The 23,306-nt window shown below is 42.8% G+C and overlaps 1 protein-coding gene across 24 annotated transcripts in view; it reads right to left on the bottom strand.

Moving 5' to 3' along the window:
- LOC139260048 (poly(rC)-binding protein 3) overlaps positions 1-23,306 on the bottom strand; it is a 305,580-nt gene that overhangs the window by 4,373 nt on the left and 277,901 nt on the right. For 20 of the 24 annotated variants that reach the window (XM_070876141.1, XM_070876143.1, XM_070876140.1 and 17 more), the window contains one exon: positions 14,650-14,819. The exons of 2 other annotated variants lie outside the window; for them this stretch is intronic. In XM_070876141.1, the coding sequence (XP_070732242.1) occupies positions 14,650-14,819 (170 nt within the window). Of the gene's footprint in view, positions 1-14,645; positions 14,820-23,306 lie in introns of those variants that run through there. 2 more of the 24 variants (XM_070876152.1, XM_070876159.1) reach the window with 1 other exon arrangement.

The following is a 23,306-nucleotide window of genomic DNA, read 5'->3' as shown; positions in this document are numbered from 1 at the left end:
GCAAGTTTGTGGGATTTACCCATATCTCACTCAGCAAATGTCCTCAAACTCTTGCGCCTAATAAAAGAAGGCGCATAGCCTACTTTTACAGGCATAAGTTTTAAAACACACAAACATTGTAAAAATTTTTTTAAAAACACATTGTGGTTAAAAACCCTCCCCAATACGGTAAGTTTACTTTAAATCATAATTTTAAAAACTTTTTTAAAAATTGGAAAAATACATATTTTTTAAAAAACAAAATTAAAATTAATAAAAATATGTTGTGCATTTTTTCTAGCTTTTATTATTGGTTGTGTGTGTTTTGGAGGCTGTTTCTCATTCATAATAATGGGAACTCCAACTTACGGAGTTCTCATTATGATGAATGAGAATATACTATACTGGATTGGCTGCGCAGAGCCATGTGACTCCAGCTCCAGGCCTAAGCACGTCCCGATGTGCACGCACAGTGATGGTATCAGGACCGGGATCACGTGTGGGCATAGCAGATTCAGGTAGGTGAGCTTCTTTTTTCTAGAATCCAATTGAACACCCGCGGGAAGGAGAAACCGGGATTTCTGGGCCATTGTTTTCAGTCCCCACCACAAACTCCGTTCCCTAACCACTGACTCCATTCCCCTCCCAACCTGTGTTTGAGGCTGAACCAGACTGTTCGCAACCTTGGCATCATATCGACCACATATCCGCAGCGTAACTAAGAACGCTTATTTCCACCTCCGTAACATCACCCGTCTCCGCCCTTGCCTCAGTTCATCCGTTGCTGAAGCCCTCATCCATGCCTTTGTTACCTCTAGACTTGACTATTCCAATGCACTCCTGGCTGGCCTCCCACATTCTACCCAATGTAAACTAGAGGTGATCCAAAATTCGGCTGCCAATGCGCTAACGCGCACCAAGTCCCGCTCAAGCATCAACCCTGTACTTGCTGACCGACATTGGCTTCCGATTAAGCAATATCTCAATTTCAAAATTCTCATCTTTATTTTCAAATCCCTCCATGGCCTTGCCCCACCCTGTGTAATCTCCTCCAGCCCCACAAGCCCCCCACCCGAGATGTCTGAGCTCCTCTATTTCTGCCCTCTTGAGCATTCCTGATTATAATCGCTCAACCATTGGTGGCTGTGCCTGCTATTGACTAGGCTCCAAGCTCTGGAACTCCCTGCCTAAACCTCTATTTCCTCCTTCAAGATACTCCTTAAAACATACCTCTTTGACCAAGGTTTTGATCACCTGCGCTGGTTTCTACTTATGTGGCTCAGTATCAGTTTTTAAAAATCTCATTAATACTCCTGTGAAGCACCTTGGGATATTTCATTACATTAAAGGAACTATATAAATACAAGTTGTTGTTGTTGTAAATATCAATCTGCATTGGTCAGTTGCACAGTGGAATGTTTTTGACAGCACATTAAGTCCGTGTGTGTTGGGATAGCTGTATGGAATCAGTGAAGCTTGTACTCAAGGACACCCGTAAAATTTATCGTTGTTCCTTAAATCAGTGTAAAACATTAAGATTCATGGGGTGCTCCAACTTCAGACACATGTAAAGCATACAGCCAGTGACAGGTTTGGAAGCCAGTTTTGACATCAGCATCATGTGGTCACAGGGTGAAAGGTCATTCTGCAGCAGCAGTTTTGCTATGGGATTTTTAACTTGATAATAGTTTTTAAGATGTAGTGCACAAAATTAGTAATATTAGGATGTCACACTTATCTTCAGCTTGATAACTATCCTACAAGGAACAACCAAATAATGCCATTTAAGTTTTTCAACCCAATTTTAAACGGTGCTGATTTACACTGGGGTACTATTCCACTGGGGAGCAGCAGCCCCACTATTAGCTTGGCTGAGTCACCTTTGGTCATGTGCAATCCTATAGATATGTGAAGAGAAAAAGATTAGTGAAGACAAATGTAGGTCCCTTGCAATCAGAATCAGGTGAATTTATAATGTGAAACAAAGAAATAGCAGACCAATTGAACAAATACTTTGGTTCTGTCTTCACTAAGGAAGACACAAATAACCTTATGGAAATACTCGGGGACCGAGGGTCTAATGAAGGAGGAACTGAAGGAAATCCTTATTAGAAATGGTGTTAGGGAAATTGATGGGATTGAAGGCCAATAAATCCCCAGGGCCTGATAGTCTGCATCCCAGAGTACTTAAGGAAGTAGCCCTAGAAATAATGGATGCATTGGTAGTCATTTTCCAACATTCTATAGACTGTGGATCAGTTCCTATGGATTGAAGGGTAGCTAATGTAATCCCACTTTTTAAAAAAGGGAGAGAGAAAACAGGGAATTATAGACCGGTTAGCCTGACATTGGTAGTGGAGAAAATGTTGGAATCAATTATTAAAGATGTAATAACAGCGCATTTGGAAAGCAGTGACAGGATCGGTCCAAGTCAGCATGGATTTATGAAAGAGAAATCATGCTTGACAAATCTTCTGGAGTATTTTTGAGGATGTAACTAGTAGAGTGGAGAACCAGTGGATCTGGTGTATTTGGACTTTGACAAGGTCCCACACAAGAGATTAGTGTGCAAAATTAAAGCATATGGTATTGGGGGCAATGTATTGATGTGGATAGAGAACTAGTTGGCAGACAAGAAGCAAAGAGTAGGAATAAACGGGTCCTTTTCAGAATGGCAGGCAGTGACTAGTGGGGTACTGCAAGATTCAGTGCTGGGACCCCAGCTATTTACAATATACATTAATGATTTAGACAAAGGAATTGAATTTTAAATCTCCAAGTTTGCAGATGACACTAAGCTAGGTGGCAGTGTGATCTGTGAGGAGGATGCTAAGAGGCTGCAGGGTGACTTGGACAGGTTAGGTGAGTGGGCAAATGCATGGAAGATGCAGTATAATGTAGATAAATGTGAGATTATTCACTTTGGTGGCAAAAACAGGAAGGAAGATTATTTGAATGGTGACAGATTAGGAAAAGGGGAGGTGTAACGAGACCCTGGTGTCATGGTTCATCAGTCATTGAAAGTTGACATGCAGGTACAGCAGGCGGTGAAGGCGAGAAATGACATGTTGGCCTTCATAGCGAGAGGATTAGAGTATAGGAGCAAGAAGGTCTTACTGCAGTTGTACAGGGCCTTGGTGAGGCCACACCTTGAATATTGTGTACAGTTTTGGTCTAATCTGAGGAAGGACGTTCTTGTTATTGAGGGAGTGCAGCGAAGGTTCACCAGACTGATTCCCGGGATGGCAGGACTGACAAATGAAGAAAGACTGGATCGACTAGGCTTATATTCACTGGAATTTAGAAGAATGAGAAGGGATCTCATAGAAACATATAAAATTCTGACGGGACTGGACAGATGTTGGGGAAGTCCAGAACCAGTGGTCACAGTCTAACGATAAGGGGTAAACCATTTAGGACCAAGATGAGGAGAAACTTCTTCACTCAGAATTGTCAACCTGTGGAATTCTCTACCACAGAAAGTTGTTGAGGCCAGTTCGTTAGATATATTCAAAAGGGAATTAGATGTGGCCCTTACGGCTAAAGGGATCAAGAGTTATGGAGAGAAAGCAGGAATGGAGTACTGAAATTGCATGATCAGCCATGATCATATTGAATGGTGATGCAGGCTCGAAGGGCCTACTCCTGCACCTATTTTCTATGTTTCGATGTTTAATCCTAGACAGCGAGTCGCTGGCTATTCAACAATGCAGAGCATTACAGTTTAACCAATGTGGTTTTCAGCCTACATCCACATGCGCAGTTTCCAGCAGGGATCACTGGATGGATCTGGACTGTGAATAGCATGCAAATTGTATAATGAACTCAGATTTATCACTATTCTTTCTTTGGAGAGAAAGCCGTTATTCCCATCTATTTTTAAGGAACAACAAACTAACAGATTATGTCATGGTTTCAGGAGAGCGACATGCAGCAATTCCATATAATGTCTCAAAGCACTTAACTCAAGGAGAATTGTCAACACTGAGCAGGAAGTTAAAATACACACAGAAAATGGAGGGGTAAACACAGTTTTTAAAACAGGGAGCAAAATGTCAAAGCAGAGGGAATTGAGAACAAAGTTCTAGTGGTCAACAGTGTAATGGCTAAACAAAGCACCACTGAGGGAGCGAGGACAAGAAAAAGCCCGTTAGTGGAATAGAAAAAAGTGCACGCTGGAATGTAATTCAGGAGGAATCACACTGTCGTTCTCCTGAAACCATGACATAATCTGTTAGTTTGTTGTTCTTTAAAAATAGACGGGAATAACGGCTTTCTCTCCAAAGAAAGAATAGTGATAAATCTGAGTTCATTATACAATTTGTATGCTATTCACAGTCCAGGTCCATCCAGTGACCCTTGCAGGAAACTGCGCATGTGGATGTAGGCTGAAAATGGTTAAACTGTAATGCTCTGTATTGTTGAATAGCCCCAGCGACTCACTGATTCCTCCTTATACAAGATGAGAAGGATGCCATTCGTGACTGCAATCTTGGAAAGAGCTACCTGCTTAGTCCCACACCCCTGTCCTTTCCCCATACTGTTAAAAAAAATATATATTTCAAGTACTTATCCACTTGTTTTAAAAAGCATTTAAGGCTTCAACTGTTTATGGTTGGCCATTCCATGTTCCAACGACCCTCTGCATAAAAACATTTCTTTTAACCTTTCCCTTTGTGTTATGCATGTAAACATTGCCAATGTGCAAGACTTGCCACCAGGGGGCGCACCTGTGGGAGACCTGAGGGTCACGTGCACACCCTGGGCAAGCAGGTCTAAAAGGCAGTCTACCATGCTGCTTCCTCACTCTGGAGTTGCAATAAAGAGACCAAGGTCACAACAGTTTGAGCTTAAGATATATAGTCTTGTGGAGTTATTCTGAACATAACAATTGGCAACGAATAACAGATCATGAACTTATGGCTGCCGTTGGTATTCTTGAGAGATTTGTTGAGGGTGATGATTGGGAAGCCTTCGTTGAGCGTCTTGATCAGTACATTGTGACCAATGAGCTGGAAAAGGAAGAAACCGCGGTCAAGCGCAGGGTGATTCTCCTCACCGTTTGCGGGTCCACGATAAATGGCCTCATCAAAAATCTGCTAGTGGCGATGAAACCAACGGAGAAGACACAAGAAGAGTTGAGCGCGCTGGTTCGGGAACACCTCAAGCCGAAGGAGAGTATCTTGGTGGCCAGGTATTGCTTTGATACACACCACCGCTTTGAGGGCCAGGACATGGAGCGATACGTCGCTGACCTAAGACGCCTTGCGGGACAGTGTGTATTTGCTGGATTTTTGGGGGAAGTGGTGCGGGACTTTTTCGTGCTTGGAATCGGCTATGAGGTCATTCTTCGCAAACTGCTGTCTGCCGAATCCCTAGAACTGAACAGCGCCATCACGATAGCCCAGGCGTTTATGTCCACGAACGATAACACTAAACAGATATCATTGCAGCATCGAAACACATCGGCAAGTACTGTGCATAAAATAACGCCTTCAGTAGGCAGAACTGTACATGGCAGGGGCTACACCTAGGATGATTCACAGTCCGCCATGGGCCGCGAATGCAAATCCATTAGCACCGTGTCGGCGCTGCGGAGGTAATCATCAAGCCCAGCAATGTCGTTTCAAGCACGATGTGTGCAAGGGCTGTGGAACAATGGGGCACCTCCAACGAATGTGCAGATGTGCTGCGATTCACCACGTGGCACAGTCGGCAGAAGATGACCGAGCCGGCGTGGATCATGCTGAACGAGTAAGAGAGGAAACTCAACCCGAGGCCGAAGAGGAAGTGTATGGGGTACACACCTTCACCACCAAAAGCTCTCCGATAATGTTAAAAGTCAAATTAAATGGCATTCAGTTTCCATGGAATTGGACACGGGGTCAAGTCAGTCACTTATGAGCCAGAAAGCTTTTGAGAAGCTGTGGGGCAACAAGGCACAAAGGCCAAAACTACGCCTGATCCACACCAAGCTGAGCACTTACACCAAAAAGCTCATACCAGTCATTGGCAGTGCGACAGTGAAGGTATCGTACGATGGAGCTGTGCATGATTTACCACTATGGATTGTACCAGGCGATGGCCCAACACTGTTCGGCAGAAGCTGGCTAGGAAAGATCCGATGGAACTGGGACGACATCAAAGCACTGTCTTCGGTGGATGACGCCTCGTGCGCCCAAGTGCTAAACAAATTCCCATCGTTATTCGAGCCAGGCATCGGCAACTTCACAGGTGCCAAAGTGCAGATCCATCTAGTCCCTGATGCATGACCCGTTCATCTCAAGGCCTGAGCAGTTCCACACATGATGCGAGAGAAAGTCGAGATCGAGCTGGACAGACTTCAATGAGAGGGGATCATATCGCCAGTCGAGTTCAGAGTGGGCCAGTCTAATTGTTCCTGTGTTGAAAAGTGACGGGACAGTCAGAATCTGCGGGGACCAAAAGGTAATGATCAACTGAGTCTCGTTACAGGACCAGGACCCACTACCCAAAGCTGATGACTTGTTTGCAAGGCTGGCGGGAGGGGGGGGGGGGGGGTGCGGGAAGTCGTTCACCAAGCTGGATCTAACCTCTGCTTATATGACACAGGAGCTGGCTGAACCTTTGAAAAAATTGGCATGCATCAATATGCACAAAGGACAGTTCATATACCACAGATGCCCCTTTGGGATTCGCTCGGCTGCGGCCATCTTCCAGAGGAACATGGAGAGTCTGCTGAAATCGGTTCCATGCACCGTGTGTTTCAAGATGACATCTTGATCACTGGCCGCAACACCACCGAACACCTGTACAACCTGGAAGAGGTTCTCAAGTGACTGAACAGAGTGGGACTCAGGCTGAAACGCTCCAAGTGTGTTTTCCTGGCGCCAGAGCTCGAATTTCTGGGGAGAAAGATTGCGGCGGACGGCATAAGACCCACAGACTCCAAGATGGAGGCCATCAAAAATGCACCCAGACCACAGAATGTGACAGAGCTGCGTTTGTCCCTGGGAATCCTTAACTATTTTGGTAACTTTCTACCAGGGTTGAGCACTTTGCTGGAACCATTGCATTTATTGCTACACAAGGGTGACGAATGGGTTTGGGGTAAATCTCAAGAGACAGCCTTTAACAAGGCCAGAAACCTGCTATGTTCTAACAAGTTACTTGTATTGTATGACCCATGTAAACGTTTCGTGCTAACTTGTGATGCATCTTCGTACGGGGTCGGTTGTGTGTTACAGCAAGCCAATGGGTCAGGCAAACTACAACCGGTTGCATATGCGTCCAGAAGCTTACCCAAGGCTGAAAGAGCCTACAGTATGGTTGAGAAAGAAGCACTAGCATGCGTATATGGGATTAAGAAAATACACCAATACCTATTTGGACTCCGGTTTGAGCTCGAAACCGATCACAAGCCGCTCATTTCATTGTTCTCAGAAAGCAAAGGTATTAACACCAATGCTTCGTCCCGCATCCAAAGACGGGCACTAACGTTATCTGTGTATGATTATGTAATCCGCCACAGACCAGGCACTGAGAACTGTGCTGATACCCTTAGACGGCTACCACTGCCCACGACCGGGGCGGAAATGGCGCAAACCGCAGACTTGCTTCTTGTAATAGATGCTTTTGAGAGCGAGGGGTCACCTGTCACGGCTCGCCAGATCAGGACCTGGACGAGCCAGGACCCGGTGCTATCACTACTAAAAAGCTGTGTCCTCAATGGGAGCTGGTTGGGGGTTCCAAAGGAAATACAAGACAAAATTAAGCCGTTCCACTGACGAAAGGATGAAATGTCCATCCATTCGGACTGTCTCTTATGGGAGAATCGTGTAATCTTGCCAAAAAAAGGCAGGAAAACGTTTACACGCGACCTTCACAGTACCCACCCAGGCATAGTCATGAAGGCTATTGCCAGGTCGCACGTTTGGTGGCCTGGCATTGACTTGGAATTGGGGTCATGCATACACCAATGTAGCACTTGCTCACAGTTGAGCAATGCACCAAGGGAGGCCCCACTGAGTCTGTGGTCATGGCCCTCCAAACCGTGGTCCAGGGTCCACTTAGATTTCGCTGGCCCCTTTCTAGGAAAGATATTCCTAGTAGCAGTGGATGCTTACTCTAAATGGATTGAATGTATAATAATGTCATCATGTACGTCCACTGCCACCATTGAAAGCCTCCGGGCCATGTTTGCCACCCATGGTTTGCCCGATGTCCTTGTTAGTGACAATGGACCATGTTTCACCAGCTCGGAATTCAACTAGTTCATGACCCGCAATGGCATCAAGCATGTCAGGTCTGTGCCGTTTAAGCGGAACGGGCAGTCCAAACCATCAAGTAGAGCTTGAAACGAATGACAGACGGTGTCCTGCAGACCCGGTTAACTCGGATCTGCTCAGCTACCGCACGCGACCCCACTTGCTGATCGGGGTTCCCCCTGCAGAATTGCTAATGGAGAGCACTCAAAACGAGGCACTCCTTAGTCCACCTGGATCTCAATGATCATGTAGAAACCCGGCATCACCAGCATAACATGTACCACGATTGCACAGCTGTATCACGTGACATTGGTTAATGACCCTGTGTTTATTCTTAATTACGGTCATGGTCCCAAATGGGTTGCTGGCACTGTGTTAGCCAAGGAGGGGAAGTTTGTTGTCAAACTTTTGAATGGACTAACGTGCAGAAAGCACTTGGATCAGACTAAACTGCGGTTCACTGACAACCAAGAACAGTTTGCAGAGGACATTACCATCATTTGATCCACACATGCACCCAACCAGCAATCGACCTCGCGGTCAACCACGAGGAAGAACCCACCATGCCCGACAGTCCGATCAGACCAGCCATACTGCAGTGCAGCAATGATCCGACCGACTCACCCATGCCAGGACTTCAACTCAGGCGATCAACCCGGGAACGCAGAGCCCCGGATCGCCTCAACTTGTAAATAACTTGTATGTAAGACTTTGGGGGAGAATGATGTTATGTATGTAAACATTACCAATGTGTAAGACTTTCCACCAGAGGGCGCACCTGTAGGAGAGCTCTGTAGGGGTCACCTGCACACTCCGGGCAAGCAGGTATAAAAGGCAGTCTACCATACTGCTTCCTCACTCTGGAGTTACAATAAAGAGACCAAGGTCACAACAGTTTGAGCTTAAGATATACAGTCTTGGAGTTATTCTGAACATAACACTTTGTTCTTTTGGTGTTCATCTTAAATTCATGCCCTCTATTTACTGGCTCACCAAATCCTATTTACCTCATCATAATTTTGAACCCCTCTATCAGATCTCCTCCTACTCTACTTTTATGAAGAGCACTCAGTTTCTCTTGTGTCTTATAATTGAAGTGTTATCCCTGGTATCATCTTAGTGAATCTCTTCTATACCCTTGTCATCCTTTCTGAAGTAGGGCACCCAATATTCTAAGCCTAGCCAATACTTATATAGATTTAACATTACCTCTACGTTTTCACTCATGCCCCTATTTATAAAATCTAGGATCCCATATGTTGCTTTCAATAAAACACAGCTTTTTCAACTGGCCCTTGCCTTCTCTCTGCTCTTCATAATTTTACCATTTAGTACACATTTCCTTTCTGCATTCTTCCTCCCAATATGAATCACCTCACATTTCTCCACATTAAATACCATCTGACATTTATTTATTTGATCTAATAACCTGGTTATGACCTCACACACAAGCCTTTTCACAGTGCACCCAATTTTTATATTGTATGAAAATGTTGACACTGCACCCCCTATATCCAAGTTCAGAGCAATGATCCCAACAGTAACGCCAAGGACACCTCTGATTACATCCCTCCAGTCCAAGAAATATAGTTTAACTACTACTCTCTTTTTACTAAATTTCTATCCAAGCTGCTACATTCACTGCTTTAACTGAAATGGGTTTTTACTGATTAAACTTGCTATGTTTTCCTAAATAACTGAATTATTTTAGCCTGTAAAAGCTAATGTAGGCATTTGGTATTCCAATCTGCAGTTATGGTAGCATTGTAGAAAACTACATATAGATTGGGCTAACCAAACTGGAAGCAAAACTGTCGAGGAGGATTTCCGGAGTGTATAAGGGATGGTTTTCTAGGCCAATATGTTGAGGAACCAACTAGAGAGCAGGCCATCCTAGACTGGGTCTTGTGTAATGAGAGAGGATATAGTCAATGTATTCACTGAGGCATATGAAAGCATGGGCCTTACGATTAACATCCGTTAGATAAAGGTCCTTCACCAGCCTGTCATCGCAACACAGCACTGCCCTCCAATCATCGAGATCCACAGCGCGGCCCTGGACAACGCGGACCATTTCCCATATCTCGGGAGCCTCATATCAACAAAGGCAGACATTGATGCGGAGATTCAGCATCACCTCCAGTGTACCAGCGCAGCCTTTGGCCGCCTGCGGAAAAGAGTGTTTGAAGACCAGTCCCTCAAATCTACCGCCAAACTCATGGTCTACAGGGCTGTAGTAATACCTGCCCTCCTGTATGGGTCTGAGGCATGGACGATGTACAGAAGGCACCTCAAGTCCCTGGAGATATATCACCAACGATGTCTCCGCAAGATCATGCAAATAGGACAGGAGCACCAACATCAGTGTCCTCGACCAGGTTAACATCCCCAGTATTGAAGCACTGACCACACTTGATCAGCTTCGCTGGGCAGGCCACATGGTACGCATGCCAGATACGAGACTCCCTAAGCAAATGCTTTATGCGGAGCTCCTTCATGGTAAACAAACCAAAGGAGGACAGCGGAAACGTTATAAGGACACCCTCAAAGGCCCCCTGGTAAAGTGCGACATCACCACTGACACCTGGGAGACCCTGGCCGCAGACCGCCCGAGGTGGAGGGCGTTGAGCTCTTTGAGTCTTGATGCAAGGAGCATGAAGAGGCCAGGTGTAGGCAGCGGAAGGAGCTCGCGGCAAACCAGCCCTACCGACCCTTTCCCCCGACGAATGTCTGTCCCACCTGTAACAGGGTCTGTGGCTCTCGTATCGGATTGTTCAGCCATTAAAGAACTCACTTAGGGAGTGGAAGCAAGTCCTCCTCGATTCCGAGGAACTGCCTATGATGATGATGAATTAGCAATCTTGTCATGCGAGGCCCCTTGGGGAAGAGTGACCATAATATGGTAGAATTCTTCATTAAGATGGAGAGTGACAGTTAATTCAGAGACTAGGGTCCTGAACTTAAAGAAAGGTAACTTCAATGGTATAAGACGTGAATTGGCTAGGATAGACTGGCAAATGATACTTAAAGGGTTGACGGTGGATAGGCAATGGCAGACATTTAAAGATCACATGGATGAACTACAACAATTGTATATCCCTGTCTGGAGTAAAAATAAAACGGGGAAGGTGTCTCAACCGTGGCCAACGAGGGAAATTATGGAGTGTGTTAAATCCAAGGAAGAGGCATATAAATTGGCCAGAAAAAGCAGCAAACCTAAGGATTGAAAGACATTTAGAATTCAGCAGAGGAGGACTAAGGTTTTAATTAGGAGGGGGAAAATAGAGTATGAGAGTAATCTTGCAGGGAACATAAAAACTGACTGCAAAAGCTTCTATTGATATATGAAGAGAAAAAAGATTAGTGAAGACTAATGTAGGTCCCTTGCAGTCAGAATCAGGTGAATTCATAATGAGGAAGAAAGAAATGGCAGACCAACTGAACAAATACTTTGGTTCTGTCTTCACTAAAGACACAAATAACCTCCCGAAAATAATAGGGGACCGAGGCTCTAGCAAGGAGGAACAACTGAGGGAACTGAGGGAAATCCTTATTAGTCAGGAAATGGTGTTAGGGAAATTGATGGGATTGAAGGCCGATAAATCCCCAGGGCCTGATAGTCTGCATCCCAGAGTACTTAAGGAAGTGGCCCTAGAAATAATGATGCATTGGTGGTCATTTGCCAACATTCTATAGACTCTGGATCAGTCCCAAGGATTGGAGGGTTGCTAATGTAACCCCACTTTTTAGAAAAGGAGGGAGAGAAAACAGGAAATTATAGACAGTTAGCCTGACATAGTTAGTGGGGAAAATGCTGGAATCAATTATTAAAGATGTAATAGCAGCACATTTGGGAAGCACAGGATCGGTCCAATACAGCATGGATTTATGAAAGGGAAATCATGCTTGACAAATCTTCTAGAATCTTTTGAAGATGTAACTAGTAGAGTGGATCAGGGAGAACCAGTGGATGCGATGTATCTGGACTTACAAAAGGCTTTTGACAAGGTCCCACACAAGAGATTAGTGTGCAAAATTAAGGCACATGATATTGGAGGTAATGTATTGACATGGATAGAGAACTGCTTGACAGACAGGAAGCAAAGAGTAGGAATAAACGGGTCCTTTTCAGAATGGCAGGCAGTGACTAGTGGGGTACCGCAAGGTTCAGTACTGGGACCCCAGCTATTTACATATAATGATTTAGACGAAGGAATTGAATGTAATGTCTCCAAGTTTGCAGATGACACTAAGCTGGGTGGCAGTGTGAGCTGTGAGGAGGATGCTAAGAGGCTGCAGGGTGACTTGGACAGGTTAGGTGAATGGGCAAATGCATGGCAGATGCAGTATAATGTGGATAAATGTGAGGTTATCCACTTTGGTGACAAAAACAGGAAGGCAGATTATTATCTGAATGGTGACTGATTAGTAAAAGGGGAGGTGCAACGAGACCTGGGTGTCATGGTACATCAGTCATTGAAAGTTGGCTTGCAGGTACAGCAGGCAGTAAAGAAATCAAATGGCATGTTGGCCTTCATAGCGAGAGGATGAGAGTATAGGAGCAGGGAGGTCTTACTGCAGTTGTACAGGGCCTTGGTGAGGCCACACCTCGAGTATTGTGTGCGGTTTTGGTCTCCTAATCTGAGGAAGGACATTCTTGCTATTGAGGGAATGCAGCGAAGGTTCGCCAGACTGATTCCCAGGATGGCAGGACTGACATATGAAGAAAAACTGGATCGACTCGGCTTATATTCACTGGAATTTAGAAGAATGAGAGGAAATCTCATAGAAGCATATAAAATTCTGACGGGATTGGACAGGTTAGATGCAGGAAGAATGTTCCCGATGTTGGTGAAGTCCAGAACCAGGGGTCACAGTCTAAGGATAAGGGGTATGCCATCACGGACCGAGATGAGGAGAAACTTTTTCACCCAGAGGATTGTGAACCTATGGAATTCTCTACCACAGAAAGTTGTTGAGTTCAGTTCGTTGGCTATATTCAAAAGGGAGTTAGATGCGGCCCTTACGGCTAAAGAGATCAGAGGGTATGGCGAGAAGGCAGGAGTGGGGTACTGAAGTTGCATGATCAGCCATGATCATATTGAATGGTGGCGCAGGTTCGAAGGGCCGAATGGCCTACTCCTGCACCTATTTTCTATGTTTCTATGTTTACATTCAATCCATGAATAGATTACTACAAATAGAATTATTGTTGGGAATTAGATTATTCAATTCTGCCATAGTAGATAATCAAAATTGGAACAGTTTCTAATAGTGGGGAACAAGATCTGCTTCCAGGAAGAGCTATGTAACTGTTGTGGGGAAAAAAAAAATAACAGTGGACAAAAATTACCCCGTTACTATGTATTTCATGCCTAGTTCTGCAACATTGGCATGGCTGCTCGAGTGCTTCCAGCTGGTTGATGCATGGTCTATTGTGTTATGCGGTGCAGAATTTGTAGGTTTATGGCGTCATTTTCTGGTTAATGCTGAACCAAGCGTTTGATTTGTGTGCTGTTGATGTTGAACAGGAGATGTCACTGGTAGTTATAGGTCATGGTAAATCTCTCCAGTGGCGATAATCTTTAATACTGCAACTTTCTTCACATCAACTCCCTGAAACCTTTATTAGTGAGCTGCACTGCCATACTGTAGGGAATCTATAGTATCTCCAGGTTAATAAAGCTTCTGTTCTGACAATGGCACTTTGTTTTAACCTACAGGTTGCAAGTGCTCCTGATAAATTTTACACTGGCACGGTGCTTAAATTTGCACCGTACAAGTATTTTGTAGTATAAAACCATATGTGTGAGCAAAGCTACGAAATCACCTGCCCTTACAGCATTCCTTTTGTGGAAGTGATCAGATTAGAGAGAATTCAGTGTTTGCTACTTGTTACAACATATAAAGTCTTCAATTTTACCCTTGGAAATTAATAAGCAGACACCATTTGTTCTAATTTTTCTAAATGAAATCTCAGAGTTGTGAAACAACTGCTGTTACAGCACCATCAAGGGTGTGCAGTGCAAGGCATATAGTGAATTCATTAATAACTCATCACCTCCCTTCCTTCCCCGTGGTTCCTAACTGCCTCTCACCTACGTGATGTGCATTCCAATCCTCCTCCCATCACGAGACCGGAAAATATACATCAATTTTATAGAGGCGGAGAGGAGTTGGAGGCATATTAGGAAGAAAGAAAAACAAAATCTGTCCATTGGGGAAGTGTCCTAAATATTCTGTGTATCTACAAACATGACCTGCATATGCTCAACTAATGGCAAGATTTCAATTACTGGGATTTTACTCACTAATTGAGAGTAATATTTGACTTTATAACTCTTTCCCTGGTGTTAATGAGGCTCTGTAATGAACTGAATTGATAGCTCCCACCCTCCAACAATGCTAGGCTGAGTTCTCTTACCTTGCATTAATGAGGTACTGTGCAAGGCTTATGTTGGCAGGGGATCCAGTAATAGTGATCTGGCGTTCCGTTGAGCCTTCTGCCGCATTAGCTATTTTAATCTGCGCCCCAGACATTTGTCTGATCTCATTGATTTTGCTGCCTTGTCTGCCGATTATACATCCTATTAGCTGGAAAGAAATTTTGAAAAAAAAAATTAAGTCAAACAACCAACCAATTGGTGGAAAGTGCAATGATGAATGCAGGCTGTTGATGCTGCAAGAATCTGAATAGATAGAAGTAAAGGCATTTAAGCTTATTTAAATTTTCTTTGTTGCTTATATTCATACTAAGGACCTCCACTGGCCATTTGCCTACTTCTTGACAGCCACCCCCATATGTCTTTCTACTCTGTTTATGTAACAATATATCCATTTCTTCTTTAAATGCTTCAACTAAGTCCCTGTTCACCATGCTCAGTGGTAATTGTTCCTAAAATTAACTTCTAAGTATGAGGTAATTATTCCTAAATTGCATTTAGTTTACTTATTTGCCTTTAAAATCAAGGTATTGGAAAAGCGGATGGTGAAAACATCAGGTTGCTTGAGCTGAGAAAGTAGGTGATAACCAGAGGCTATGTTTCCCATGTTCACAACCCTGGATGATTTAAACTCTTGTTAAATCAGTAAATTTAGCTGGAAAGTTATTGGATGACTTTTTGACCAGAGCCAAACTTGTTGGAAGCAGTAAAGGAGCTGTAGATTCCCCTAGTGCTGTGCAATCTGATGAAGTCCCACAGCAGAAGCAACCAATCAGAGCTAAACCACAATGACAACCTACTTTGAAATATCTACACATCTGCAAAACACCAAACTCCACTGACCAATTTTGATTCCATAAATGCTCCTCAGTATATTGCTAAGTACTGGGCATATGAACAACCAAATATACAATGCTCAAAGTCAATTGAACATATTTTTTTTTTCAAATTCTAGCAAGATTCTTAATTTACATTTTCTATACAGATAGTGTGACTTGTGTGTACACAAATGTAAATGCTGGTTGGTGGAAATTCAGAGACATTCTATTCAAGAGCTTTAATCAGTCGTTAAAAGAAATGATCATATTCCATGGGAATAAATTAATTCACTATACACTGTAGGGATACTCATGGAAGTGCAGCTAAAAATGATTTTCGTATCATAAATACAAGTCAGGAGAAACTTCTTTATCCAGAGAGTGGTGCAAATGTGGAACTCACTACCACATGTTAATAGCATAGATGCATTTACAAGGAAGCTAGATAAGTACATAAGGGAAAAAGAAATTGAAGGATATGCTGATAGAGTTAGATGAAGTCAGGTGGGAGGAGGCTCATGTGCAGCATAAACACCAGCATAGACCAATTGGGCCGAATGCCCTGTTTCTGTGCTGTAAATTCTAGACATCTTTATGCAGATATGTATCACATAGAGATTGGACATATATTATTAAAGATGTACACTATTAAATATTGTCACGCTTTACAAATAAGGTTCTTAAGTAAACACATTATGGTGCCCTCAACATAGTCAGCAGACAAGAGTGTCTTGGTTATATTTGTGTGCATTGAGCTGAAGTGTATGTTGGTATTAGGACATAGTCTTGGGAACTAACGGCTTTAGTGATCAAGCTTTGCTCTCACAGTTTCTGCCCACCTTTTACAGTTGAATAAGAGTTTTATTATCCCCATTGGTGATGTCAGCAAAGTGTACAATTGAAGAATGCATTTAAAACCCCCCCCGGCTAAATAAAATTCCACATCACTGAATGATGGTATGCAAAGATAATTAAAGGTAAGCCAGCACTAGTGACAGAATGCTAGTAATGCATCAGATCTGTGCAAGAGTGGACAATGTTATCTAAAAAAATGGAGATGCTCCAGTTACCAGCTCAGCAAATCTGGTAAGTGGACAGAAGTAATTTCAAACTCTGACATGAGATGTGATGTCCATTTGTATATGGGTACTATTTATGTACAGTCTTATTGGTATGTTAGGGTAGCAAGGGGCAGCTGAAGACTAAAATGGGAGATCTAAGGTACTGGATATGCTGTAAGAGTGCAGTTTAAGCGATACAGTTCCATGAGCATCGCCAGCCTTCCATTACCTCGTCCAAGTAACCATACTTAATGTGAGCCTTAATTGTGAGCATTGGCATGCTGTTTGATCATGGGGCATCACAATCAACCCCAATCAGCTGTTCACTGAATGTTTACACAAGCGATTAATATCATGGTAAATAAACTCAATGTATGGAACACAATTAATTACTTTTGATATGGAGTGATTGTTATGCAGCAAACATGGCAGTCATTCAGTACCAGCAACGTGTTACACAAACAGCAAAAAAGCTAAACAGCAAGTTATTTTGTTTTCAGTGATATTGGTAGAGGGAGGAATGGTAACCAGAACAATAAGTTGAAACGCAGGATCTTTAATGGCAACCTTAGCCCTTGGAGCCATGTGTTACTAACAGGCTTGTAATTAGAAATGTGGCCAAAGTGAATAAATTCTCCATCTCCAGTGAAGTTTGTCCTGCTCTCAAATGTCTTATCTTCTCCAGATCAAGAGCATATTTTCACTGTAGACTGTACATTTAAAATGGGTATGGGGGGGGGGGGGGTGGGGGGAGATGATAATAGACATTGGACAGTACTTAATTAAACAAAATACAGCAACAATGTGGTACAATATTTTTATGAACTATGTCTACGAAACAGATCTTTGATGGTCAGAGAAAAAAGGCAGTTTATTTGGTGCTTGCAATTATGAAAATGTCCCATATTTTTGCCAAACCCTCAAAATGCAACTGCGATAATGAAGTGTTGTGCAAAATACTTGCAAAATCAATTTATACAATATGTGGAATTATAGACACTTTCATTTGTGAAAATGAGTCATAATGCAGCCGTTTCCCTAATTTGTTTAACCTTCATTGCACAAACTATGTTGCATCACCAATCACATTGTGGAATGTGGAACCTGTTGTTAGCTAAGCAATAAATTCAGTTTACCTTGATCAAAATAATCACAGATACAGAATAAACTTCTTTGTCAATATTACTTTTAAAATAAGCAAAGCAAAACAAAAATTGAGATTTTATTTTTAACAGCTGATTGTGGAGAAAATATTTTACAAATGAAAGAACATTTACAAATGAAGACTTTCACAGTTGGAAAGCAAAATGCTTTTTGTCTTTCTTTGCTAACATTCAGTATTAGCTAAATGTTTGCACTATATTATGAAATTCAAGGCTTACTGGAGAACATGACTAATATTCTGTGATGAAATAACAAGATGGGTTTAAAGTGCAAGATTTATTCTGCTTCAGTTGTATTCTATAACAGTTGGAGCGAGTTAATGCCAGCCACATTAAAATCGCGTTCTGAAGGTAGGGCCTGGTGTTATCTGGATTTGTTACCAGCATGAAACGTCTGTTGAACAACAGTTGAGATGAGTTAAATGCTGTCTTGGGAGATTTTTTTTAAAACTCAAGTCTGCTCTGATTTTTTACAGCTATAAAAAATGTGCCTCGAGACCTTGCTAATCATTAAAACGGATTTACAAAGTTTATCTCCTAAAGCACATTGTGTCACTATCAGTAATTTAGACTGCCTTATTGTTCCATAAATGATATTAAATCATTTGATTCCATATTAATTAATACAATTTACTGTGATTTTAATAAGGTACAGCGTTGAAAATCCGGAGTTCCAGAATCTGGATGATCCTTGGCGGGGTCGTCCGGAATCCGGACCGCCGCGACCTCCGCCCCCGGCTGGACTCCCCCGCCTCGGGCTGCTGCCGACCTCTCCCCCTCCTGGGATTCAGGACGTCAGTCCGGAAATACACAGAATTCGGAACAGCCTTGGTCCCTGTATTTCACATCAGCTTAATGAGGTTTGCTTTAAGGACTCTAAGCAAACAGGATATGTATATTAAAATAACTATTGCAGAAGCAGATTCCATATCCAGATTGTTTTTCCAATCATTTTATAAAAACATAAGGAATAGGAGTAGGAGTAGGCCATTTGCCCCCTCGAGCCTGCTCCGCCATTCAATAAGATCATGGCTGATCTGATCTTGGCCTCAACTCCACTTCCTTGCCCCCTCCCTATAACCCTGGACTCCCTTATAGTTTTTGGAACTACTCAAATCCTTAAATTTGCAGGCTTAATATTTGCTGGGCCACAAGAACTGTTGGAATTAAATTCCCTTTCGGTGCTCTGCTACATCCACCTTGGAGATCTCTGCGCTGCTCCAATTCTGGCCACTTGAGCATCCCCAATTTTTATTACCCCATTGGTGGCTATGCCTTTAGCTGCCGACGCCACAAGCTCTGGCATTCTCTCCCTAAATCTGTCCGCCTCGCTCTCCTTTAATATGCTCCTTAAAACCTACCTCTTTGACCAAGTTTTGGGTTATCTGTCCTAATATCTCTTTATAAGGCTTGGTGTCAAATTTTGTTTGCCAACACCCCTGTGGAGGGCGTTGGGACGTTTTTACTACTTTAAAGGCGTTATATAAATCCAAGTTATTAAGTATACTGACGCTGTGTATAACCAATCTACAGTCGAAATGTGCATCAGTTAATTGCATTTGCACACTTTTTAAAGCAGTAGAAACATTATAATTTTAATTGTGTTCTTTCATGAAATATCTGACTGACATCTTGCAACCTGATGGCTTACATCCTAGGGTCTTAAGAGAAGTGGTTGCAAAGATAGCATTGGTTGTAATCTACCCAAAATTCCCTGGATTCTTGAGTGGTCCCAGTAGATTGGAAAACCTCAAATGTAACGCCCCTATTTAAAAAAGGCAGATTAAAAAGCAGGAAACTATAGACCAGTTAGCCTAACATCTATCGTTGGGAAAATGCTGGAGTCCATTATTAATGAAGCAGTAGCGGGATATTTGGAAAAGCATGATTCAATTAAGAGTCAGCATGGTTTTATGAAAGGGAAATCATGTTTGACAAATTTGCTAGATCGCTTTGAGGATGTAAGGAGCAGGATGGATAAGGGGGAACCAGTGGATGTGGTGTATTTGAATTTCCAGAAGTTTGCTAGATCGCTTTGAGGATGTAACGAGCAGGATGGATAAGGGGGAACCAGTGGATGTGGTGTATTTGAATTTCCAGAAGGCATTCGATAAGATGCCATATAAGAGGTTACTGCACAAGATAACATTTAACGGGGTTGGGGATAATATATTATCATGGATAGAGGATTGGCTAACTAACAGAAAACAGAGAGTCAGGATAAATGGGTCATTTTCCGGTTGGCAAACAGTGATTGGTGGGGTGCCGCAGGGATCGGTGCTGAGTCCTCAATTATTTACAATCTATATTAATGACTTTAATGAAGGGACCGAGTGTAATGTAGCCAAGTTTTCTGATGCAAAGATGGATGGGAAGTCTTGTTTTCCATTTTGCCGTTTATTTTATATGAAATGTTATCCCTCGACATGCAGCACGAATTTTTTTTTAATTAGTCAGGAATAGATTGAAGATTTTAGAAACATAGAAAATAGGTGCAGGAGTAGACCTTTCGGCCCTTCGAGTCTGCACCACCATTCAATAAGATCATGGCTGATCATTCCCTCAGTACCCCTTTTCTGTTTTCTCTCCATACCCCTTTATCCCCTTAGCCGTAAGGGCCATATCTAACTCCCTCTTGAATATATTCAATGAACATATTGCACAAACAAAATTATATGTACTGCATTCGCTTGAGATCACATGAAGTCTTACATGTGAAGACTAATGCAATCAAAATTATCACTGATTAATGCACATAGTACATTACATTTTTTTTTAAAATACATTAAAAAAAGTTAAATTCCAATTTAGGAATATCATGTGGGATTGGTTAAATATAAAATGTGATCATAAGCTAAATTTAAAACCTAGGTTTATTTTAAAAATGTGAGAGAGAGAGAGCGAGAGAGAGAGAGAGAGAGGCAAAGACAGAGAGAAAATAAATATAAAATAAACTAAAACATCTCCAACTCAGATTCTGATGCCTGTCTGAGCGACAGCTGCTGAGCCATATGTTTTCAGATTTGGCCAACTTGTCAATGTTAGGTACTGTTAGGAAGCTCGCTGCTTGCCCATGAAAACAGAGGGCAAAATCGGCAATCAATCACCCCTGGTCACTCTTGCACATCTCTTAGAAGCCAGCTTTTGAATGACATTCGCAGAAACCTTGTGGTCGGTCACTTGCCCACCAAGTAGGTTTGGGAATAATGTATTTTGAGGGGACAGAAAGAGGAAGAAACCAGAACAGTCTTAGAGGAGTCATAATAGTTGCCATCAGCATCAGACAATGTCTGATAGGGGACGGAGAGAGAGAAAACAGATAGAGGACAGAGAGAGAGAGCGAACACAGATAGAGGATAGGGGGAGAGAAAACACAAGGAGACTATGAAGGTATGAGGGCAGAGTTGGGTAAAGTGACTGGGAAAATAGATTAAAGTGTAGTACGGTTGATGAACAGTGGTGTACATTTAAGGAGATATTTCACAACTCTCAAGAAAAATATATTCCAGTGAGGAGGAAAGCATGTAAGAGAAAAGATATCCATTCATGGCTAACTAAAGAAATAAAGGATGGTATCTAATTAAAAACAAGGGCATACAAAGTGGCCAAAAGTAGTGGGAGGACAGAAGACTTGGAAGCTTTTAAAAGCCAGCAAAGAATGACTAAAAAAATAATTAAGGGAAGATAGACTATGAAAATAAACTAAGGCAAAATATAAAAACAGATAGCAAGCGTTTCTATAGGTATATAAAAAGGAAAAAGGGTGGCTAAAGTAAATGTTGGTCCCTTCGAGGACGAGACCGGGGAATTAGCAATGTGGAACATGGAGATGGCAGAAAATCCGAACAAATATTTCGTATCAGTCTTTATGGTAGAGGACATTAACAATATTCCGACAGTGGCTATAGGGGGGAGGAATTTAACACAATCACAATCACTAAGGAGGTGGTACTCAGTAAGATAATAGGACTAAAGGCAGATAAATCCCCTGGACCTGATGGCTTGCATCCTAGGGTCTTAAGAGAAGTAGTGGCAGGGATTGTGGATGCACTGGTTGTAATTTACCAAAATTCCCTAGATTCTGGGGAGGTCCCAGCAGATTGTAAAACTGCAAATGTAACGCCCCTATTTAAAAAAGGAGGCAGACAAAAAGCAGGAAACTGTAGACCAGTTAGCCTAACATCTGTGGTTGGGAGTCCATTATCAAAGAAGCAGTAGCAGGACATTTGGAAAAGCAAAATTCGGTCAGGCAGAGTCAGCATGGATTTATGAAGGGGAAGTCATGTTTGACAAATTTGCTGGAGTGCTTTGAGGATGTAACGAACAGGGTGGATAAGGGGGAACCTGTGGGTGTGGTGTATTTGGACTTCCAGAAAGCATTTGACAAGGTGCCATATAGAAACATAGAAACATAGAAAATAGGTGCAGGAGTAGGCCATTCGGCCCTTCTAGCCTGCACCGCCATTCAATGAGTTCATGGCTGAACATTCAACTTCAGTACCCCATTCCTGCTTTCTCGCCATACCCCTTGATCCCCCTAGCAGTAAGGACCTCATCTAACTCCTTTTTGAATATATTTAGTGAATTGGCCTCAACAACTTTCTGTGGTAGAGAATTCCACAGGTTCACCACTCTCTGGGTGAAGAAGTTCCTCCGCATCTCGGTCCTAAATGGCTTACCCCTTATCCTTAGACTGTGACCCCTGGTTCTGGACTTCCCCAACATTGGGAACATTCTTCCTGCATCTAACCTGTCTAACCCCGTCAGAATTTTATATGTTTCTATGAGGTCCCCTCTCATTCTTCTGAACTCCAGTGAATACAAGCCCAGTTGATCCAGTCTTTCTTGATAGGTCAGTCCCGCCATCCCGGGAATCAGTCTGGTGAACCTTCGCTGCACTCCCTCAATAGCAAGAATGTCCTTCCTCAGGTTAGGAGACCAAAACTGTACACAATACTCCAGGTGTGGCCTCACCAATGCCCTGTACAACTGTAGCAACACCTCCCTGCCCCTGTACTCAAATCCCCTCGCTATGAAGGCCAACATGCCATTTGCTTTCTTAACCGCCTGCTGCACCTGCATGCCAACCTTCAATGACTGATGTACCATGACACCCAGGTCTCTTTGCACCTCCCCTTTTCCTAATCTGTCACCATTCAGATAATAGTCTGTCTCTCTGTTTTTACCACCAAAGTGGATAACCTCACATTTATCCACATTATACTTCATCTGCCATGCATTTGCCCACTCACCTAACCTATCCAAGTCGCTCTGCAGCCTCACAGCATCCTCCTCGCAGCTCACACTGCCACCCAACTTAGTGTCATCCGCAAATTTGGAGATACTACATTTAATCCCCTCATCTAAATCATTAATGTACAGTGTAAACAGCTGGGGCCCCAGCACAGAACCTTGCGGTACCCCACTAGTCACTGCCTGCCATTCTGAAAAGTACCCATTTACTCCTACTCTTTGCTTCCTGTCTGACAACCAGTTCTCAATCCATATAAAAGGTTACTGCACAAGATAAAAGTTTACAGGGTTGGGGGTAATATATTAGCATGGATAGAGGATTGGCTAACTAACAGAGAACAGA

The sequence above is a fragment of the Pristiophorus japonicus genome, chromosome 3 (genome assembly GCF_044704955.1).
Source record: "Pristiophorus japonicus isolate sPriJap1 chromosome 3, sPriJap1.hap1, whole genome shotgun sequence".
Classification (NCBI taxonomy): domain Eukaryota; kingdom Metazoa; phylum Chordata; class Chondrichthyes; family Pristiophoridae; genus Pristiophorus; species Pristiophorus japonicus.
Note: the sequence above shows the minus strand (reverse complement) of the source record. Positions and strands in the feature narration are given on the sequence as shown.